The 25,065-nt window shown below is 34.1% G+C and overlaps 2 protein-coding genes across 2 annotated transcripts; both read left to right on the forward strand.

The window, feature by feature from the left end:
* The first annotated feature begins 4,767 nt into the window (after positions 1–4,767).
* On the forward strand, positions 4,768–6,216 carry LOC132622945 (amino acid permease 6-like). The gene has a single exon (XM_060337638.1). The coding sequence runs from the start codon at positions 4,768–4,770 to the stop codon at positions 6,214–6,216; it is 1,449 nt and encodes a 482-aa protein (XP_060193621.1).
* Positions 6,217–17,555: 11,339 nt separating this feature from the next.
* LOC132623530 (amino acid permease 6-like) lies at positions 17,556–19,004 on the forward strand. The gene has a single exon (XM_060338301.1). The coding sequence runs from the start codon at positions 17,556–17,558 to the stop codon at positions 19,002–19,004; it is 1,449 nt and encodes a 482-aa protein (XP_060194284.1).
* The last annotated feature ends 6,061 nt before the right edge of the window (positions 19,005–25,065 follow it).

Raw genomic sequence — 25,065 nt, forward strand, 5'->3', positions numbered from 1 at the left:
TGGACTAAGAAAAAAGAAGAAGTCTGTGTGTACTAAATTAAATGACATGTCATATTTTGTTGGTCAATATTAATTGAGTGACTTTTGATGTGAGATAGAAAAAGTTGGATGACCTTGTTGTTTTTTAAAAAAACATGATCTTGGGAGATCATTATCATAGTTAGGTGACATTCCGTGTTACTAGAGAGGGAAAGAAAAAGAGAACGAGAAAGGGTCATCATTATAGTAATATTATTATAAATTCCTCTCCTGCTTAACTTATTTGCTAGTAATATTTTTTGTGGGAGATTTTTATGCTTAAGCCACTCTAACACAGTAGATTAAAAGTCCAAAGTGAGATTTATAAAAAAAACATATGTTTGATTTTGACAGAATTGGTCTTTACCTTATTTTTTATAATAATATAAAGACCACTCTCTCAGTTTACTTTATACATGGAAAAGGATAAAAGAAAATGTGTTTTACGTTTGTGATTTATCGTATATAAGTTCTTCATTAACATATCCGCTCATTGAAATCTACAATGTTATCTTCTATTTTAAATACATCCTGAATAATTGAAAAATGTCAAAATATGTTGCGATGTGTTTCCATCGGGAGTGTGAGGCCATATTTTAACTTCTTCTTTTTTAAATGTTCAGGGATGTATTTGAACAAAAGCTTTTGCTAGGCGTCACACATAACTTATAGCTTTTGCCTATAAAATAGAAGTTTAGGATATTTCAAGACAATGAACATGCAAAAATTATAACTTGTACCTGAGGGGCAACAAAAGTTATTTCCAACAAATTTTTCAAGTTAAGGTCATCTTTTAAAGATTTTGTTAGGCGGGATAAAAATTCAAGACCAGACACTTTTTGGGACACCATGCGTCATTTCCTGAAATGTCTAGCGCTTGATGTAGGCCCAATTAAAGAAATCTAATAGGGTAAAGTGCAAATTGCCATTTTTGAATCCCTATATAAAGAATACAAAAAAAAAATATAAAGTTTTAAAGCTTAGCCGACTCAAAATCAACTTAGACATGTTGGTCCGAAGTTAAAATCGTTGGCCTAATGTTTTCAAATTTTGACGCCAAGTATGAAGTTGGGCTCTGCCAAAGCCTAAATGACGTTCAAATTTAGACTGTCTAGTATGAATCTAGGCCAAATTTGAGTTTCTTTTTTAAACTTTTGATCTTGGAGCGTTAGAATCTCATTACTTTGCAATCTAGACAAAAATAAAATTATGATGTTGGGATCTAGGGTAGATATGTGCGGTATTTTAGTAGGTAATTAACACCCTAGGTCGTAAAAAAATCGTGCGTACATTTCAAAAGATAAATGGTCACGGGCAATATTTGGTATTCACGTGTTCGTTGCCAAAGAAACTTACCTAAAACTATCGATAGGTGGCAATGGTGAAACTATTTTAATTTGATTTCCTTATTCACCCTTGTGATGCTGAATATTGCAGTAAGCTACCAAAACAACAATGATTTAAAATGTTATTTTGATCATTAAAATGGCCACTCTCAAAATGATTTAGAAACTTGTTCAACTAAATCTCAAAAAGTTGAATCAACTGAATATCATAGGAGAACGTTTCTAGATCTTGTCACACATCGTATTGGTGCAGGGTGGATGAAATGGAGGCTCGCTTTAGGAGTGTTGTGTGATAAGAAGGTGTCACCAAAGCTTAAAGGCAAGTTCTACAAAGTGGTAGTGAGACCGACTTTGTTGTACGAGGCGGAGTGCTGGGCAGTCAAGAACTCGCACGTCCAGAAGATGAAAGTTGCAGAAATAAGAATGTTGTGATGGATGTGTGGGCACACCAGGCGAGATAGGATTAGGAATGAAGACATCCAAGATAAGGTAGGAGTGGCATCAGTGGAGGACAAGATGCGGGAAGCGCGACTGAGATGGTTTGGGCATGTGAAGAGGAGAGACACAGATGCCCCAGTGCGGAGGTGTGAAAGGTAGGCCAAAGAAGTATTGGGAAGAGGTGCTTAGACAAGACATGACGCAGTTCCAGCTTACCGAGGACATGACCTTAGATAGGAGACTGTGGAGGACTCAGATTAGGGTAGAAGGCTAGTAGGTAGTCCCACGTATCCCGTCGTACTAGTAGTCGCAGTTTTGATCTTCATTTTCCTGTCCTTTGATTCGTGCAATTATATGTTGGTCCTTGTACCACAATTATCGTATTTATCTGTGGTAGCTACTGTTTCTGTTTTCTCATACTGCTTTATCATGGCTTTTTCGCTTTCGTTAGTTTCATTTTCGTATTGCTTTGAACTGTTTCTGCTTATCTGACCTTTTCTCATCATGTTTTCTCTTGAGCCGAGGGTCTTCCGGAAACAACCTCTCTATCTTTCGAGATGGGGGTAAGGTTTGCATACATTTTACCCTCCCCAGATCTCACACTGTGGGATTTCACTGGGTATGTTGTTGTTATCGTTGTTGTTTACGTTTCTAGATCTCGAAAATTATGATTAAATGTTGGAAACCAGAAGCACGGCGCAGTTAACAATGTAGACACCAATTCTATATTTATCTAAAAAAATTAAAATATTGAACGTTAAGGTTTTAAGTCGGACAACACAGAGTAGTCGTAATTGAATAATTAACAAAGCACGTCAATAAAAGGACTTGTGCTACTCAATGTACACAAGCATATAACCAATTGGATTGGGATTTGCTATTTTCCATAGGAAAAATTCCATAAGTTTATGTTAGGAAAATAAACTTCGACCCCAAGTAATTCTAATCCTTAACCAAGTAGGAAAAAATGGCGATTTGACTAATTTGCCTTTCAAATATATTTTTTCGTTTAATTGGTTTTGTATCCTTCACAACAAAAACATCATACATAATGTATATCTAAGTTAGATGTCAATTCCTTTTGGCAAGCTTCCCATATACCGACTGAGAAAATTCATCCAAAAAATGGGTGAAGACATCAAATTTTGAAAATATTTGTAAGAAATAATAGTATTTAAGTTAAATTGAAAAAAAAATTAAGAGTTGAAATACCTTCTTTTACAAATACAAAAACAAAAAAAAAAAAAAAAAAAAAAAAACGACGATGCACTTTAGTTCATGTCATATCATCTGAAAGATAGACTATTATTGTGGTTCATTTATGTGATTGAAGTAACAATTGTCAATAAGAATACTACAAAGGTTTGTACCCAACATTTAATTCCAACAGATTAATTTAAGCTAAAGAAGATTGAATGCCCTTCCGATAAGTAAACTTTTCTCCTATGATCATCCAAATTATGTTTTTTTTTTTTCCACAAATGGTCATTTCAACTTATGATAAGTAAGAAGATGTGATATAGGAGGGTCAACTCGAGCTAATTTGATCAGTGTCCATTGTTTGGTAGCTACATTATTCTCAATTAGTTGTGAAATTGTTTTCATACACATAATAAATAGATAGGGTAATAAGGGGTCACTTTGGCGTATGCCTCAGGAAGTTTGAAAAATCTAGTAGGTTTACCATTTACAAGTAGCAAGGAAAAAGAAGTTGAGATACACACGACGTGATTAATTGGATGAGTATTCTAGGAAAATTAAGGCGTTGAAGTGAATAGTGGATAAACTGTAATCAAATGCTCTTTTAAAATCTATTTTGAGAATCATTACTCCCTGCTTTCGTTTAGATTTACATAGTAAGTGAAAAGCTTCTTGTACTATGACAACGTTATCAGTAGCCCTACATCCTGGTAGGAAGCTACATTGAGTGGGACTGATAATTTCAGGTAGCAGAGGGCGAATACGATTAACAAGTTACCTACATTGTGTTCACGTCTCCATCTGTTATCCATAGAACACATGATTTGAGTTTCCAAATTCTTCTTCATGTTTTAGAATTAAATTACAATCTTTTATCAGAAGGTTTTCTTGGATTATTATGAGAGATATTTTATGATTGGGGTCCATGTTTTGGAGGCCAAGTAAACGTGCCAGAAGAACTTATTTTTATTAAAAAAAATATTTTCAATGGAATACTTATTCCAGTAAGTGACGTTTTTACGTAATTAAAGTGCAGTAGGGTAATTTCGATCGTTTGGATTGGCTTGTAAGTGTTGTCCAGCTTAAAGACATTTTGTGTTTAAAATAAGTCCAAAAAAATAATTGGGCCCGTTTGACTTAGCTTATCTAAAGAGCTTAGAAGCTGTTTAGCTTATAATCTGCTTTTTTTAAGCCCATCCAAACAGGCTCTAAGCCAAGAGTCCTGGACTAGGGCGGCAAAACTAGGGTAATGGTTAACATTGGGATTTGATATTTCCATAAGAAAAATTCTTCGAAGTTTATGTTAGGAAATTAAACTTCTACCCCAAGTAATTCTAATCCATAACCAAATAGGAGAAAATGGCGATTTGACTAATTTGCTTGTCAAATACATATTTTTTCGTTTTAATTAGTATTGTAAACATTTATTTTAAGTTACTTCACAATAAAAACATCACACATATATGATTACCACAGCATTTGAATTTAAAGATGACTTCATACCCAATTTGATTGGGATTTGCTATTTTACATATAGGAAAAATTTCATGAAGTTTATTTTGGAATTAAACTTCAACCCCGATTAGTAATTCTAATCCTTAATCAAATAGGAAAAGGATTATAGGTGATGTTAAATAAAGGGTTAATGGCAAGCATTATGAGTACTGCACCAAAAACCAACACACATAGAGTACACACATAAGAGTAAGAAATTCTGCATCAAGACTCTTGTTAACAGACATATACTTGAAAGAACACTTTGAATATGGCACCTGAGTTTCAGAAGAACACCATGTACGTGCAGACGGAGCTCGAAAGTGGAGACGTTCAAGAAAACTTTGATGATGATGGACGCGAAAAAAGAACAGGGACTTTGTTGACTGCAAGTGCACATATTATTACCGCTGTTATTGGTTCTGGAGTGCTATCTCTAGCATGGGCAATAGCACAATTAGGATGGGTGGCTGGTCCTGCTGTTCTCTTTGCTTTTTCTTTCATCACTTACTTCACTTCTACACTTCTTGCCGACTGTTATCGTTCCCCGGGCCCTGTTTCTGGTGAGAGAAACTATACTTACATGGACGTCGTCCGCTCTCACTTAGGAGGTGTGAAGGTGACACTCTGTGGAATTGCACAATATGCTAACCTTGTCGGAGTTACCATTGGATACACAATAACAACATCTATTAGTATGGTGGCGGTACAGAGGTCAAATTGTTTTCACAAAAATGGCCACGAAGCTAGCTGCTCAATTGAGAATTACCCGTATATGATCATATTTGCAGTGATTCAAATAATTCTTAGCCAAATACCAAACTTTCACAAGCTCTCATGGTTATCAATTCTTGCTGCTGTTATGTCTTTTGCTTACGCTTCTATTGGTCTTGGACTCTCCATAGCCAAAGTTGCAGGTGTGGGGCACCATGTAAAGACAAGCCTAACAGGGGTGGTAGTTGGGGTGGATGTATCTGAATCAGAGAAAGTATGGAAAAGCTTCCAAGCCATTGGAGATATTGCATTTGCCTATGCTTATTCCACCGTTCTCATTGAAATACAGGACACACTGAGATCATCACCTCCAGAAAACAAGGTAATGAAGAGAGCATCACTAGCTGGAGTTTCCACCACAACCTTGTTCTATATACTATGCGGTACCATTGGCTATGCAGCCTTTGGAAACAAAGCTCCGGGAAATTTCCTCACGGGTTTTGGTTTCTATGAACCCTTTTGGCTTATTGACTTCGCCAACGTCTGCATCGCCGTCCACCTTATCGGAGCTTACCAGGTTTTCTGCCAACCATTATATGGGTTTGTGGAGGCTCGATGCAGCCAGCGATGGCCAGACAGCAAATTCATCAACTCTGAACACGCTGTGCAAGTTCCATGCTGTGGTGCTACTTATAGAGTCAACTTGTTCAGGTTGGTGTGGAGAACAACATATGTTGTAGTGACAACCGTGATTGCCATGATATTCCCATTCTTCAATGACTTCTTGGGTTTGATCGGGGCAGCATCGTTCTATCCATTAACCGTCTACTTCCCAATAGAGATACACATTGCCCAGAGAAAGATACCGAAGTATTCTTTCAAATGGGTATGGCTGAAAATACTGAGCTGGACTTGTCTCATCGTATCACTTGTTGCAGCTGCTGGATCTATCAAGGGTCTTGCCACTGATGTCAAGCATTACAAGCCTTTCTCAACTCAACAATAACTTCCAAACCTGTTCAAATTAAATATGTAATTTTTTCAATACCAAGTGTAGTGGCTATAGGTTATTCTTACATATTTAATACAGTAAACTTCTTTTATAGAAAAAGAAGAACGCAGCTTAGTTGATGCCATATCATTTGAAAGATAGATTAGTATTGTGGCATGTGATTGAAGTAACAATTGTCAATAAGAGTAATATAATTTTGCACCCAATATTTACCTTCAACAAATTAATTTTATCTACGAAGACTGAATGTCCTTCCAGTAAGTAATTTTTTTCATTATGATCATTCAACCTATGATTTTTTTCACATATGGCCATCCCAAGGTATGATAAGCAAGAAAATATTTTTCACTTCTAAGTTCTACCATTGAACCAACGACTCCAGCAAATCAATTATGAATTTTGTTGTTTCCAAAACACAATTATCTTGACAACTATATTTTAGACAGCAAGCGATTGTTTTTTTAGCAAAATACCATTGTACATCTCTTTACGTGGGCTCCGTTTTCTGTTTGGTGAAGGCTGTGTTATCTTTGACAGTTTGGTTATGATTGTTTTCTAGTTCTCTCTGAATAAAATATCTTCATCTTTGCTTAATAGTTAATCTGGACTTAGATTTTCTTTTTTCAGTTGCTTTAACGAAAGTGTGTTTGGAAAACAAGGCATGGTCTCTCCTGGTTGATGCTTCTAGTAAGTGGTGCAACCAGCAACCTGGTTTCCTTATACACCTTAGCTCTTAGAAGATCAAGCTTGTACATAAGCTTTGTAAGTACCCTTAATCATCAAGTAATCTGAAAGCTTTGAAAGTGCAAGTTGCACACATGGAGGATAAAACGAGAGAAAGTTGTATGAGATAGTTTGGCTATGTCCTGCTCTGGTAGACATGTTCTATCATTTGATGATTGAAGGGGCTAAGAGGAGAAATATTATCTACATGATCACTGGTGCATATCCGAAACCTGTGAGAAGAATCCAGAGGCAACATCTATATTTTGAATAGGGAAATGGTATGAAGATCAAATTTTGGTAGGGTTACTAGTTCTAGTCACATCCCTTGCAAGGAAGAATTTCAAAACTTATTCAGCTTTAGATCACGTCCTAATGCACAATAGCCTACTGCAGAAGAAATAATAGGTGGAGTATCCCATCAAGAAGAAAGTCGAGATTGGAAATTGGAGAAGCTTCTCTCTTTGTTGACGACTGAGTTGAGAAACTTGGATTACTGAAAAGGAAAACTCAGTGACACGCAAAAGATGTTTACTTTATACAGGTGGTTATCATAAACGGAGGAACGAATCATGAGAATTTGTCCACTGGCAATTAATTCGAAAAACTAAGGTTCCTCTAAAAGTCTCTTGTTTTAATTTGGACTGCACAAAATGAAGCATGTGTCAATCATGATAACCTGAGGAAGAGAGAAACAGTTTGTGCAATAGGCGATAAAATGTGAGAGAAGGATATGTAGGACAGAATCTCCTTTTCATACACCGTGAGGTGACTACTGACATATAGAATATTTTTTTAAATCTACCAATGGTATTGCCAAAATCCCTTCGAGATATACACATATATAGATATTGTGATTACAACAACAAACAACAACAACAAGCCCAGTATGATCCCACCATGTGGGGATATATAGATATTGTGATTGAACAGGGAAAAAGCCACGGAACTCTCAGCGAAAGCTTTATTACATCCCATAACGCATTGTGTTGGCCCTTATATAGTGAATGGAACCGGAGGTGTTCTAATGGAGTTTCTTTCGCTAATCACATTTTACATCTAGATGTATGGTGTAGTTTGAATACCGAAAATGCCTTGATGGACTTCATATGCTCCCTACAACTTTTTGGGTTTTCTTTTGTATATTTATGTTGTCTGCAAGCATCGCCAAAGTCAATCTAGAGTTCCACTGTGCTAAATAACTTAAAACAACACCAGTGTGAGTAGCTTACTAGCTTTACACCTCCCAGTATCGCTTGGTCAAAATGAAAAGGAAAAATCAAGACTTGAGATGCCCCATTTTACTAGCAAACTTAGCACCAACTCCAGTAGGCACAATGAAGTAAAGGAGACTTACAGAGCTGCAGAAGCATAACAAACCACTCCACCACTTCTCTTCCTCTTCATCTCTCCACTTAAATCAATTGAAACTCTGTTAAACAATAAGAAAAATACAACTGAGAAAATTCATCCAAAAAATGGGTGAAGACATCAAATTTGGAAAATCAACCAACAAAAAAAAAAAATGGGTAAAAGATCAAATCTTGGAAAACACATTAGAGAAAAAAACACCAATTTTTTTAGGGGAAAGACATCAACTTTAGAGGACCCCACAAAGATTTGAAGTAAAAAAAAAAAAAAAAAGTTTGGGAAAAGGCCATCAAAGAATGGGGGAAAATAGACCAAAATTGAGATGGTGTTTATCATGTTGAATCGTTAGAATAAATGACAATTAACTTACCTGAGAAGATTATAGCCAAGAAAACTGGAACTTTGCTGCAACTTGTGCTGAGAAATCCCAGTATGATGAAATTGAGGAGATCTCAAAGTGCATAACTTTCAGTTGGAAGAAAAATGATGTGTAGGAGAACTGGAGAAGACAGGGAAAGAGAGGGGGACATCATTTTATATCTTTCTTTAAATTCCTCCTCTTAACATTTGTTTGGCTATTTTGCAAAGACGTTTAACTTTGAGCATGTTTTGAGAAGTATCAAAATGATATAATATAGAGATAAAAGGTGAAAAGTACACCGAACTATCACTGTTTTTTGAGCTTGATATATAAACTATCAAAAAATTGAGAAAACTCTCTAAACTATCACTATTTAATTTGAAAAACGCACCTCAAATTATTCTCGCATGACATGTGATCTACACTCTCCATTTTATATAAAAATATTACCAAGTGTTATTCACGTGGATAAATAATGTCACAATGGCCTACATGGAATTTGTTTTTAAAAAAACTATTTGTTTTAAAAACATACTGAAAAATAATAATTTTTGTAAAAAAATATCAAAAATTATAGAAAACAAAAAAAAAATAGTTTAAAAAATGGAAAAGTTATTATTTTTTTTTTAAAAAGAAAACTGATATCTAGTTTTCACATTAAAAAAAAAATCAACTTTTCAATTTTCTAAATCATTTTTTTCTGATTTTCTAAATTTTTTAATATTTTTTTACAATAAAATTATTATTATTTTTCAGATTTTTTTTTAATTTTAAAAATGCTGATTTTTTTTTTAAAATAATGCAGTTGTTAAAAAAATATTAATTTTTAATTTCCATGTAGGTGCCACCATAGCATTACTTATGCCATGTGGACAAAAATTTTGAATTTTTTTTAGCTTCACTTGCCTTTTGGAGAGTGAGTTCACACATTTAGTTCAGATGTGTTTTGCAAACTAGATAGTGATAGTTTAGGTAGTTTTCTCAACCTTCTGATAGTTTGGGTATGAAACTCAAAAAAAAGTTATAGTTCGGGTGTGTTTTTAACCCTTATCTCTATAATATAATAAACATATTACATAGGCGTTTGGACATGAATTAGGAAAATATTTGTAAGAAATAATAGTATTTAAGTTAAATCGAAAAAAAAAACCATTTAAGGATTGAAATGCCTTCTTTTACAAATACATTAAAAAAAAAAAAAACAAAGAGAGAAGGAAGACGCACCTTAGTTCATGTCATACCATCTGAAAGATAGATTATTATTGTGGTTCATTTATGTGATTGAAGTAACAATTGTCAATAAGAATAATACAACGTTTGTACCCGATATTTAACTCCAACAATCAATTTTAGCTAAAAAAGATTAAATGCCCTTCCACTAAGTAAACTTTTTTCCTATGATCATCCAAATTATTTTTTTTCACAAGTGGTCATTCCAACTTATGATAAGTGAGAAGATGTGATATAGTAGGGCCAACTCGAGCTAATTTGATCGATATCCATTGTTTGGTAGCGACATTGCCCTCAATTAATTCTGATATTGTTTTCATACACATAATAAATCAATATCAATATATATAATAAAGCTAGGAATAGAAAAAGTGATGTGGCACCTCTCTTTCGCCAAGAAACACAATTATCTTTTTTTTTTTTTTTTTTTTTTTTACATTTTCCCCAATTTTTCTCATTTATATGCTAAGTAAGAAAACTCAAAAAATAACCATTCAAATCTCTTAATTATAGTATTAAATCTGCTTCAGTTTATTTCATTCCAAAGATGATTGAAACGGTGCATAACTCAATAGTATGGAGGAATGAAATGGCATTTAAGTGTACGAACAAAACTCATATGCATTAAATTCTCTTTTGCTCTGGCTTAAATTTAGCTTTTATATATTTATATTTTTCTCATATATTTCTTTTTTCCTCTATTAGCTTTTATTTAATTGTTCTTTAGTAACAATTAAAGTGGCATTCATTTGTTTAAATTTTACGTGCAACCTCTAATAATTGCATTGCACCACTCACACTATACGTTTTAACAATTGAAGGGAATTTATTTACTTTAAAGTTCAATTGAAAGTGTTATATATTTGTCTTCAAGTTCATTGGAGACTATTTATTTAGAATGACAAAAATACAATTGCCGGACGATTAACTGCTTGAGCCAGGCAAATCCTCCGTCTCTTTTCTTTTAGATATTTTCTCAATTGAATTATATATTGAACTATGATTCCTATTTGGATATTTAGATAGTTTGAAATGTGGGTGTCATATTTTTGTGGTGATTTGGTTTTTCTTTTTCTTATGGATTTTTTTTTTATTTCTGATGATTTTCTTTAGCCCTTTTAGTGATAGTGTACTATATTGAATTAAGGGTATCATTCGCAGTCACAATCTGGTGGCAAACGATAACAAAAATTTCAAGTAGAGATTTTAAGTATTTTTCTTTTTAGTATTTTTGTGATGTATTATCAGGGTTTGAAGTATTTGATTGATTTCTGTTTGTTAAAATATTGAACTTGATTGAAATATACAATTTTTTGTAGGAACACCATTCTGATTGCATGTGAGCGGATTGTGTTTGCAAGAATAAAAAGGTTGTCATATTAGAGATTTTTCAGAACTGACATATGATGTTGTATGATGTTGAGGAGCAAAATATAACAAAATCTAAATTACTTGAATTATACTATACCAAAGTTAAAATTCATAGCAACTCTAGATAATCAATACTTAGAAACACGTGTGTGTCTATCGCACAATTATCTAATTTGATCGAGGGAGACCTATGAGCTTTTTCTATTGTGCAATTGAGTTTTGATTTCTAAGCTTTTCAGTTTTTACTTTAGGATTCTGTATTTGCATTTTCTATTTATTTGAAGAAAAAAGACTCAGAAAACTGAGCTTCTCTTTGTTTTATGTTAGGTGCTTATGGTTTATTTGAAGAATTTCATTCTTAAGAACGAGTATGATATATGTCAAGCATGAAGAATAGAAAATCCAATGTTTGGTTATTATAAAAGAGATCAATTGATATTAAGAAAAGTGTTATATCTGAAAATAAATGTTATGAGAACATAAAGAAGAAAAAATACATCGAGATTTATTTTTCGAATTACTCATTCAATTTTCTTGGGATATGTGCTTGATAACGCCAAATCTTATATACTTTTTATTTATAACTCAAAGCAAAAAATTTAACCCAACACACACACATATACGACTAGGAGTTAAATAACATTAGATTTTTTTTTAAATCAAAATTTTAAGCATGTATATGAATTTATATATTGTTTATTCATAATATTTGAATTTTTTTATTTTTTGAAGTTTAATGAGATCTATTACTGCCGCGCGAAGCGCAGTCAAATTCCCTAGTAGATAGGATGATAGAGGGTCACTTTGTTGTATGCCTCAAGAAGGTTGACAAAATTTAGTAGGTTTACCATTTACAAGTAGCATAGAAAAAGAAGTTGAGATATACACGTGACGTGATTAATTGGATCAGTATTCTAGGTAAACTAAGGCGTTGAAGTAAATAGTAATGGCGATCAAACACTTTTTTAAAATCTATTTTGAGAATCATTACTCCCTGCTTTCGTTTAGATTTTCATAGTGAGTATAAAGCTTCTTGTACTATTATAGCGTTATGAGTAGCCCTACATCCTGGTAAAAAGCTACATTGAGTGGGACTGATAAGTTTAGATAGCAGAAGGTGGATACGATTAACTACAATCGTGGTAATGGTCTTATATAAGGCGTTACAAAGGCCTATAGGCATGTATGAGTAAAATTCCAAGGTTCTTAATCTTAAGAATTAAGGAGATATAAGTACTATCAATGTCTTTGGGAATTTTAGAATTAGTAAAAGCGTTATGACAAACTTGCATTACTGTAGTGTTTTTGAAAGAAAATAGGGTGTAAGCCATCTGGCCCAGGAGCTTTCAGAGGCTTGAACGACATAATAGTGTTGTAAACTTAGAGTCTGACAGCAGTTTGATAATGGTAAGTTGATCTTCTAAGATGAGGCGGTAAAGGGATGTTGTAGGAGTTTGTGTTGGACAAAATATAAGTTAAGTGGAGTAGAGTTCTTCAAGATGGGCAATAATAAATTTCGAATATCTATATATCTAAATAAAAGCAGGACCTGTGATGTGGCGCAACAAAAATGAAGGGAATGTATTTATCTTTTTTTACAATTTTTTGACAATTAATTTAATTTGCTCACACGTAAGCAATTAGTTCCGCCAATTGAAACCGCCGCTTCGGCACATTAAAACGCTGCTGCGCCATTGTACCCCCAAAAGCTACGACAATATACACCCCTTTACCACATATGTTTTGACAATAAAATTGAATTCCAAAACCATTTTAAGATTTCATGACACTTTCCAATGTTGGATAAATTTTTCTTTGCAAGATTATAAGGAAAAATGCGTCCTTTTGGATTTGCGAGTACTTGATTTGGAAATTTGGCTTAACACTTTATATCAACTTCTGAAGAGAAATTTAAAATTCTCTTTCACGACATTCAAAATCCCTCCCGACTTTGAAATCTCTTCAGGCCAGACAATCATGTTGTTTTTCCATTCTCAACCACGTTGTTTTACTGCTTGCGCATCAATCTTTTTCGTGTAGATTTCCTCCTACTTCTTTCATTTAGCTTACACTTCGACTCCCTTATGTTTTTATATAAAAAAATTGGACTTCAAATAGTACATGACAATTGATTGTGTTCTCAAATACGTTAACTATATTTCTGTCAGTTCTTAACTACTTTAAAAAAAATAGTGAATTTAGAGTATTTAGGAGTGAGGGTCGAAAAGTGGTTTCTTTTGTGTTGGCCGTAAAACTATGATTGTATTCATATTTGTAATTTCCTCTGTGATATGTTTAGACTTTAGAGTTTGTGACGACTTTAGGTACAATGCGAATATTTACAACTACTATTTTATTTGATAATATGCTTCATTAGTGATAATATGCTTCGTCGTCCTCTAATTAACTGTATTTATATTTGTAATCTCTATTGTGATACGTCTAGACTTTTGAGTGTATTACGCTCCAGGGACGCTTCAAAGATTTACAACTACTATTTTATTTGATAGAATGCTTCATTGTCTTCTAATTAAAGTTTTTTCCTTGCAAGGTAAAAAAAAAACACTTACCAAGTTCACACTTATGTTTATTGCCGCACCTATTTTCATGGATATACATTTATTCCTTCCCTGTTTTCATGGATAAATATATATCTTTCCCGACCAGTAATAGGAGACATTGAAACATGCTCTCTTTCAAACAGTTATTGTAAAATCTTTTTGTTTAGGATTGAAATTTGCATTTTCTTCCTCCTAATATTTGCTTTACTCTTTTGCGACTACATCTGAGATTCAAATATATATATAAATAGTGAACTTTTGGTATGCATCGCATTTCTACAACTATTAGGACTGAATTTTTCATTTTCTGCCTTTGGATATCCGTTTTACTCTTTTGCAACTACATCTATGCTGAAGAAGCAAATCTGTAGCAGTACACTCCACTTCCATTGTCATCATTCGCTCTGTTATTTTGAGTATCGGTTTGTTTTCAAAATTTCTATACATGTTCTATTTAAATATCATTTTTGTGGTCAGAAAAGATGAGGCGCTTCTTGCTTAATTATGTTAAGCAGTCGGCCATTTTTCCTATGTCTTCAAAGAAGACGAATTACAATTCCAGAAAATGTAAAGAAGAAGCAAATCTGTAGCAGTCCACTACCATTGTCATCATCAGCCTAGAGATTTAGAGTTTAGGTTGGTTTTCACAAATTCCATGTATGTAAATAGTGAATTTTTGGTACACCTTGAATTTTTACAACTATTAGGACTGAATTTCTCATTTTCTTCCTCTGAATATTTGTTTTACTCTTATGCAACTACATCTATGCAAAAGAAGCAAATCTATAGCAGTACACTCCGCTTCTATTGTCATCATTCACTCTGCGATTTTGAGTATAAGTTTGTTTCTGAAAATTCTATGCGTGTTCTATATAAGTATTATGTGCGATCAGAAAAGATGAGGAGCTTCTTGCTTAATTATGTTAAGGAGTCAGTCATTTTTCCTATGTCTTCAAAGAAGACGAATTAGAATTTCAGAAAACGTAACGAAGAAGCAAATCTTAGCAGTGTACACTCCATTATCATTGTCATCGTCCGCTTAAAGATTTAGAGTTTAGGTTGGTTTTCACAAATTTCATGTTTATTTTTTTTATATATCACATCGCTCCATTATCATTCATCATCCGCTTACAGATTTAGAGTTTAGGTTGGTTTTTCACAAATTTCATGTTTATTTTTTATATATCACATCACTCCATTATCATTGTCATCGTCCGCTTAGAGATTTAGAGTTTAGGTTGGTTTTCACAAATTTCATGTTTATTTTTTATATATCACATTTTTCCTGGCCAAATATTTCTTTTTAAATGAGGATTTATTTTTGGTTCAGTATTTCTATAGTACTTGCTAATTAATTTAATTCATGTGCAAAAAGTAGATCTTTAGATTCGAGAACTTAATTTGAAATCAAACATAATATGCGATGTGTTAATAGTTAACACCATGTATACAGAGATGAGCATATATGAAAGAAGCAATAGCTTGAGGTTGTGAAACAAGATAAGAATTTCACTCTTAACTGCTTAAATAAGAGATACTAACATGTCGCATACACTTCCTCTTTCTCTTGATTTTTACCTAACAGAGTCAAATTGGGAAGATTAATTTGTTCAGTTGAGACCTGATGAGAGATCCTTTAAGTTTATTTGGAGTTATCAATCATCGACATGAAACAAGAGAGATACACAAGACTTATTGCTCCAGCAGCCTACTTTTCGGCTGCCAACAACACAAGAGTACGATTGATTAGAATGGAAGTGCTTTCCAGAAAAATCATATCAACTTTTCACTTGATGTGCATTTGTATATTGTGTTTGGTTCTATGCGCATTTTATATTTGGTAAGATTTTTTCCTAAATTGAATATTCTGATCGAGAACTCTTTCCTTTTACCATCTCCATGAAGGATAGAACATCTTTTGGTACTTTGCTTGCTATTCTAACGATGGATATAAAGCATATATATATTAATTGTAGTCTTACATGTCAGATGATACTGGAGCTTAGTAATGATACAACTATGATTATTGTGCAAGTCTATAACCGTACATTCAATTAGTAACAGAACGGTTGCCAACATGCATGAGACACCGGTGGAATAGGGAACAATCATTAAGTAAAAATGCAGAAACTATAAAGGCTTTACGAGATGTGTGAGAAGAAACAAAGAAATCTTGTAACGTTTGTTGAAAGAAATATTCATGTATTACCATTTGGACAAACTCAATCAGTACTAAAGTGGAGAAGGTGTTGTGAAAAACGCTCATAAGCATCACATGGTCCAAGCAAATTAGTGTGTATCATTCTGTTTTTTATCAGTGAATATATCATTCCACATTTAGCACATCCAAAAGAATATTCAATTTTTATCATTTCTATTTACAGTAGACATTGAACTTAACGAGCAAATTGAAATTATTATTTTTTGATCTTGCATTGGCGACAAATGCATTACCTCCAACTGGAAACTTGTATTAGACATAAGGTTCGAGATCATACCATCTGAAACATTAAGATATCTTTTATGGCTACATTAGTGTCTACTTCCTCGGTTACTCATGATTTTATGGTGTACCAAAGTAAGTTAGTTCTTAATGTCAATTTCTTTCTTTCTTTCTTTTTTTTTTAAAAAAAAAAAATCTTTGTGCTTAAAACTTTATATCTTCTATCACAACTATATTTACAAAATTGTGTATTTCGTAGATTAAAAAATGTCTTTTATGATCGTGCGAAGCGCGGAGAAATTAACTAGTTATCCAGATAAAAAAAATAATTTCCTACGAGGTCATGAAGTCTGATACGATTACGGCGATGACGTTCAAATGGTGGATAAGTGGAAATTTTTTGTGTTCGTGTTTCCATCCATTAGCCATTGAACGCATGATTTGAGTTTCCAAAATTCCTCTTCCTAATTTAGAATTAAATTAAAATCATTTATCAGAAGGTTTTTTTAAAGATTATAATGAAAACTATTTTTATGATTGAGATCCATGTTTTGGAGGCCAAGTAAAGGTGCCAGAAGAACTTATTTTTATAAATAAGAATATTTTCAAAGGAATGCTTATTCCAATAAGTGATGTCATTAGGTAATTAAAGTGCAGTAGAGTAATTTCGACTGTTAAGCCAAGAGTCCTGGACTAGGGTGGCAAAACCAGGGTAATGGTTAACATTGGGATTTGCTATTTCGATATGAAAAATTCCATCAAGTTTATGTTAGGAAACTAAACTTCTACCCCAAGTAATTCTAATCCTTAACCAAATAGGAAAAATTGGCGACTTGACTAATTTGCCTCTCAAATATATTTTTCGTTTGATAAGTTATGTAAATATTTTTTAGAAAAACATCATACGTATATGATTACACCAGCATTTGAAGTAAAAGATGATCACATAAAAGAGAAACAAAATGATAAAGAATTCATCAGTATATACAAGAAGGAGTATATATCTAATTTAGAGGTCACTTCCTTTTTCCAATTAGTAATTAGTAATACTAATACTTAACCATAGACAAGTTTATTTTAGGAATTATACTTCTATCCCAATTAGTAATTCTAATCCTTAATCAAATAGGAAAAGGATTATAGGTGATGTTATATAAAGGGTTGCATAGTAAGCATTATGAGTACTACACCAAACCAAAACACATAGACTAAGAAATTCTGAATTACTAAAACTATCATTACCAGACACACACTTGATAGAACACTTCGAATTATGGCACTTGAGTTTCAGAAGAACAGCATGTTCGTGCCAATGGAGCTCGAAAGTGGAGACGTGCAAGAAAACTTCGATGATGACGGACGCAAAAAAAGAACAGGGACTTTGTTGACTGCAAGTGCACATATTATTACTGCTGTGATTGGTTCTGGAGTGCTATCTCTAGCATGGGCAATAGCTCAATTAGGATGGGTGGCTGGTCCTGCTATTCTCTTTGCTTTTTCTTTCATCGCTTACTTCACTTCTACAGTTCTTGCAGACTGTTACCGTTCTCCAGGACCTGATTCTGGCAAAAGAAACTATACTTACATGGACGTTGTCCGCTCTCACTTAGGAGGTGTGAAGGTGACATTGTGTGGACTCGCACAATATGCTAACCTTGTCGGAGTTACCATTGGATACACAATAACAGCATCCATTAGTATGGTGGCGGTACAGAGATCAAACTGTTTTCACAAAAATGGCCACGAAGCAAGCTGCTCAATTGAGAGCTACCCATATATGATCATATTTGCAGTGATTCAAATAATTCTTAGCCAAATACCAAACTTCCACAAGCTCTCATGGCTATCAATTCTTGCCGCTGTTATGTCTTTTGCTTACACTTCTATTGGTCTTGGACTCTCCATAGCAAAAGTTGCAGGTGTGGGGCACCATGTAAAAACAAGCCTAACAGGGGTGGTAGTTGGGGTGGATGTATCTGAATCAGAGAAGGTATGGAAAAGCTTCCAAGCCATTGGAGATATTGCATTTGCCTATGCTTATTCCACCGTTCTCATTGAAATACAGGACACACTAAGATCATCACCTCCAGAAAGCAAGGTAATGAAGAGAGCATTACTAGCTGGAGTTTCCACCACAACCTTATTCTATATACTATGTGGTACCATTGGCTATGCAGCCTTTGGAAACAAAGCTCCAGGAAATTTCCTCACTGATTTTGGTTTCTATGAACCCTTTTGGCTTATTGACTTCGCCAATGTTTGCATTGCCATCCACCTTATCGGAGCTTATCAGGTTTTCTGCCAACCTTTATATTGGTTTGTGGAGGCTCGATGCAGCCAGCGATGGCCAGACAGCAAATTCATCAACTCTGAACACGCTGTGCAAGTTCCATGCTGTGGCGCTACTTACAGAGTAAACTTGTTCAGGTTGGTGTGGAGAACAACATACGTTGTAGTGACAACCGTGATTGCCATGATATTCCCATTCTTCAATGACTTCTTGGGTTTGATCGGGGCAGCATCATTCTATCCATTAACCGTCTACTTCCCAATAGAGATGCACATTGCCCAGAGAAAGATACCAAAGTATTCTTTCAAATGGGTATGGCTGAAAATACTGAGCTGGACTTGTCTCATCGTATCACTTGTTGCAGCTGCTGGATCTATCAAGGGTCTTGCCACTGATGTCAAGCATTACAAGCCTGTCTCAACTCAACAATGACTTCTCTGAACTGTTCAAATTAAATAGCATGTAATGTTTTCAGTAGCAAGTGTAATGAATAGCTGATTGGCTGTATGTTATATTTACAAATTTAATACAGTATGCTTCTTTTATTTGAAGGAATTACTACTTCTCTCTTTCTATAGAGTTTGAAATCATAAATAGATACTGTTGCTATGAAATAGAGTAACAACAATAGGATAAGCCATAATCCTTCCAATTTTGTGAAAGGAAGGACTTAGAACAAACTTAATCACCTTCAGCAAATAAGGTTCCAGAGTTCTTCCTCCAATCACTTGCTGGTAAAATTTATCTGGAGAGTGCTAATTAAATTCACATGTTAAGATAACCTTTATTCCTTAAAAGTCACTTTGAGAGTATACCACATCAAAATAGTTATCCTTCTTCTGACACAGCAAGGCAATTTGATTTTTTATAAATAGAGTAGCAAAAGCCACTGTTGAGTAACCCAACAAAACTACTATGAATCAAGTAAGTTGTACTGTGTTTGCACACTCACATTCAGGTAATGTGCAAAAATAAACTTTTATAAAGAAAAATAACTGAAATAAAGTTGGATCTCTTCATTTAAAATTACTGAAACTAAATAGATTGAATACGACAATTCATTTTAAAGCCAATCTTATCAGGCCTCAAGGATTGGATTAAAAATTTCTCTAGCCTTTCATTATCTTCATCTGGTTTAGCTGATCACCGTATCCATTTACATATAAAAGTAGATCATAAGTGTGAGTTCATAAACAAGTGAGTGAAGATTGATAATCTGGTAAAACCTTGAAGTAATGAGCGCTCAGGAACCAAGATATGACAGCCAAAGGTTTCTCATTTTCATCTATCAACTGTGAGTAGTAAGTGGCGAGCAACAAATCTTCTCATTGAGGCCCCTTCTCCGATATTGCTCTTTTCTGCCTCTTTTTGGGAATACTGCAGCTATGTTAGAAAAAAGATAAAAATCACTTCACGGATTACCTAAGCTTGTTTTTAGAGATGATGTTGATTACTGAAGGGCGTAGTCTTGGGGAACTATAGGATAATTGTTAGAAACCAGAAGTCTTGAGAACATACCTTTTTAAATTGGGGCTTCGGAGCAAACATTTGATGATATAAAAAAGCAGCAAAACGGATAACCATTTGAGCAATGAAAAGTCTAACTAATGAGACAACAAAGTTCAAATCACAACAGTTTATATCAAGAATATTCACCACTAATTAACCTAAGCAAGGAACTCAAAAAAGAGAACTCACTACATGAACTGCAGACTGAACAAAGTTTCTAATTGCTTCTAGTGAAAAATATGACTATCTCAAGAAATTCAACCTTGAAGGAGCAACAAATACATGTCTTTTTTCATAGAGTATCCAGAAAGATGCATCATTAATACAGCATAACGCAATAGATCAAGTGTACCATGAAATACATATGGTCCGTTGATAGTTTCGTTTCAATTCTACCAAGCATGAAATTTCCTCACCTTTTGATCTCTTAAAACATGTAAATTCTCAATCACAAAGTAGAATTTTAATAGCAAGCAGAAAAAATAATCAAAGATAGCATGATTCACATAAGTAATAAATTTTCGTGCACGTCTCTGTTAGCTCAAGCTCTGAAGCACCCATCTTACGGGTCACATAGTGAAATATTTGCTGCTCTTCAATGACCATGTTCATCAGGTTCTATTGTTCCAATATAAGTGTTCCAGATCCAGCTGCAACAACCAGAAATTTCGCATGTGTCCATTGTGAAAGAAACCATCAACTAACTCCAGAATAACTTTACTGATCTGCATACATGTGGTGAGAAATTAAAAGTCGAGCAACTTAGACAATCTACCAAAAAAATGATACTGAACTTGGCTTTTTCAACCTATATTGTCCAAATTCTTTAGTTAGCCTGCCTGTAGATCTTTCACGAATATAATCAAACCCAAGCTACATATTATGACAGATGTAGACAATTGTTGGCTTTATATGATGTCATTAAAATTATAATGTAGTAAGAATTTTACCTCATCTCTCCCGGACGGTCGAAAAGACATGTAGGGAAACAGAAGATCATAACCACCAATACTATCGCACAAACTACAACTGGAAACAAAGAATTAACAACCACCACAAAAAAACTAAATTAATGAAAGATTAAGGGAAGTTAAGAGAATAAGAATGCTTTAGAAGAATCCGCAATTGTCGCCTTGCCCAAAATTAAAACTTCAACATGAGGAGTAAACTTTTCCCCCGCAAAGTCGATCATCTGTAGCCTAATTCCAACTTTTCCTGAGATGAAAAGCTTTGGAGGGAATGGAAGACTCAGCTCTTGCTTGCTGCTTGTTGTCTACTTCGCGAGCCTTCACTGCCCCGTTCTGTAACTTCCCTTCTTTCATTCAATCCAAAAAAGCCCCGTAGCTGTAGCTATTCAAGAGTGAGAGTGAAATTCAAGCGGACGCGGATGCCATCGAATGGGCTCTTTGCCTCAGAATGTGATGTCTTAGAATCTCCTTCCTTGAAAGCTTTCGGTTTTCAGTTCAGAGGAGGGCAGTGCTTTTTGTTTTTTCATGTTGCAAAGATTTGAACAATGAATATAGATAGCGAGTGCCTGATTCAATCAGGTCATGTAGGAACTTGAAAATCAAACACAAATATAGACTATTACTGATCTACAAACAAATCATTTAACATCATGCTCTCAAAACTTTGTGGGATAAGAATAAGAATATCATGTAAAGGTATTTCAATCTCAACTCTTGGAATTCTTGCCATGTAAGACAGTTTTATCATTGAGGCTACTTCCTGCTCTTTCAAATGAAAGGAAAGGGCTTGGGCATTTGAAAAGGCTACCGAAGACTAATGGATGGACCATCAACACTCACATAGTAAGAGTAATATAGTGCAACAGAGATGCACCCGGGGCGAATTTATGTAGTAAATTGGGGCATGTGAACATGGCCTCTCTGTAAAACTAAGTATATTTTTAAAAATTGATATAATATTAACTGTTGAAATCCATGCTATAAGAAGGCTAAATGGTGCACTTGGTTGATTGAATACTTACGGTGTAGCACCAAAAAAGGCTAAACGGTGCACCACTAATACAATTTTTTTCCTTCTATTTTTAGTGATGCACCCATGTTCAAGAAATTCTAAATTTGCCTCTGAATGCACAGAAACATTTCCACGTATAACTTATAGGCATCTTCATGTAGTTCTTTACATGCCCTCCAATTTAATCAGCCTTTCAAGATTTACAGTCCCTCCACCAAGCTTGTTTCAGGTCTATGCCACTGAACACTGCATAGACTCAAGCAGGGACGGAGCCAGACTTTTGACAAAGGGATTCAAAAAGGTAAAGGGATATCTCTATCGAGACTTGAACCCGCAACAATGGCTAAACATTATGCCCTTCAGCTGGTGAGCTGAAATTCATATGTTGTTGAGGGGATTCAAAACTTCATACTTATACATAACTAAATAAATTAATTTTATATATATAGTGTAACTGGTAAAGTTGTTGTCATGTGACCAAGAGGTCACGGGTTCGAGCCGTGAAAACAGTCTCTTGCATTTCTGCAAGGTAAGACTGCGTACAATAGACCCTTGTGGTCCGGCCCTTCCACGGACCCCGCACATAGCGGGAGCTTAATGCACCGGACTGCCCTTTAGTGTAATTTTTCGAATGGGGTTCAACTCCCCTAGACTCAAGCCCAAAGTAATGATCGATCCCATGTGAGTCTGGCGCCTAAATGGCACATTTTTTGACCAAAAACTCCAGAAGGGGTGTATGAGTACACGGTAAATCAAAAGGGGTTTATCGTGTGACCCTATATGATTTACCAAAAATTCTAACGGCTTCCATCTGTTTCCTGTCTTCAACGAAATTTAAAAAAAAATTATAAGGAAATCGTGTACCCCTACACGATTTGCCTTATTAATTTTTTTTATTTTATTTTTTTTATTGAACGGAACAAAGTAAATGCATATAGAGCTAAAAGAAGTGCTACCAAGTAGTAGTCTTCATTTTTTTTTCATTGTGTTTCTCTTAATTTCTTGTTTTGGGAATGCACTAAAATCATACCACGTTGGTGGGAGCAATTTGTTTAGCTATGCGCAAATTGTAAAGCATTGGGATGGGTGACAGCCTGACAGGTGTTCGTCATTCTCCAAAGTTTCAATTGTGATTCATGTCCTTGCAAGACATAGACATTCATGATTGATGAACATGATTAGGAAAGTGAAAATGTCTATGTCTTAATTAGTTAAGGTTCCAATAACAAGAAAAGTGAGTTATCCGTTCACAATGAATGAAGTTCAAAGTCAAATCGTGTAGGCGATTTGACTTACTGAGTGGCACGTGGTAGACGATTTAATAAGTACACGATTTGCCAAAAAAAAAAAAAAAATCTACGCTATTTGCAAAAATCGATTTTGGCTATTATAATTTTTTTAAAAAAATTTTTGTTGAAGACGAAAAACAGACGGGAGCCGTTAGAATTTTTGATAAATCGTGTAGGGGCTACACGATAAACCCGTTTTGATTTATCATATAACCCTACGCCCCTTTTGGAATTTTTGGTCCAAAAATGTGCCATTTAGGTACCCTACTCGATCCCGTGTGGCTGAACAAACTATAGCATTATTATTAAAAGCTTCATCATCAACATCTATAATCACATCAAAACATTTCCATCAATTAAACTCAATCACTAATTTTTCGGGCAATTGTAGTTCAATTATGCTATTCCAATCCATATGGAATAAGAACAGATGTCGACAATAAATTGCACCGTTTTTACTGATCAATACACTGAAAGGCAAGTTATATAAAACATAGCATAAATGAACTCGAGCATTTTTCTGTTTGGAAGAAAAATAGATTATAGGAGGTTCAATTTATGACCAAGCTAGAAGATAGAAGCGGATAGAAGTGCAGCGAAGTTTTTTAATATGTGTCTCACACGCCTGACATTAATAGTGTGAGACTTTTTTTGTGAGACAAATAAGTGGACCTAAAACTTGTGGACCCAAAAGTGTAAGATGTGAGTCCACTTTTTTTGTCTCACAAAAATGAGTCTCGCACAACTAATGTCAGCACTAACTCGAGCCTGAAACGACGAAAGAAACGGATGCAGTATTAGGATGAGGCTCCTCTCCATTTATCTTCTCTCTATTTTCTCCAAATTCCTATTTGAATGAGAGACACATGTCAAAGTTAAAAATTAAAGGTTGAGATCTAATTACCCAAATTAAGGTTCTAATCATGGTATGAATAACAAATATATATTTCTTTATTTACTCTAAAAAAAATTGACAATCCCAAAATTCTAACTAAACCATTATCTCACCTATAAATTTATTCTAAAATTTTCTCTCTTTTCCTATTTTATTATGTGCTCTTCTTTTTCCCTTCTTTTGAACTTTTTTTTTTTTTTTGGTTAAACAGTTCTTCTTAATTTTTTCCCCTACTTTACATTCTATTAAATATGGGAGATCTGGATATGTTCCCAAAAAAATTCTAGTCATGATTCTTGCTTATTTACACAAAAAACTTATTCACTTAACATGATTAGTTTACATGAATGTTGTACATGATCCGAGATGAAAATATTGAAAACTGAAAATACTCTAACACTTGATCACTAAACTAAAAAGAGCACGTAATAAAATAGTAAAAGGAGAAAATTTTAGGATCAATTTATAGTTGAGACAATATTTTAGCTAGAATTTTGAGATTGCCAAATATTTTTAGAGTAAATAAAGGAAATATTTGTTATTCTAATCATGGTTAGGACCTTGATTTGGGTAATTAGATCTTAACCTTTAATTCTTAACTTCAACATGTGTCTCTCATTCAATTAGGAACTTGAAGAAAATGGATAGAAGATAAATAGAGAGAAGCCTTATGGGTAATTTTTTTTCATTATGATCATTCAACTTATGAGTTTTTTTCACAAATGGCCATCCTAACTTATGACAAGTAAAAAAATGTTTCCACTTCTATCTTTGAACCAACAACTCCAGCAAATCAATTATGAATCTTTTTGTTTCCAAC

This window comes from Lycium barbarum, chromosome 12, assembly GCF_019175385.1.
Source record: "Lycium barbarum isolate Lr01 chromosome 12, ASM1917538v2, whole genome shotgun sequence".
Lineage (NCBI taxonomy): Eukaryota > Viridiplantae > Streptophyta > Magnoliopsida > Solanales > Solanaceae > Lycium > Lycium barbarum.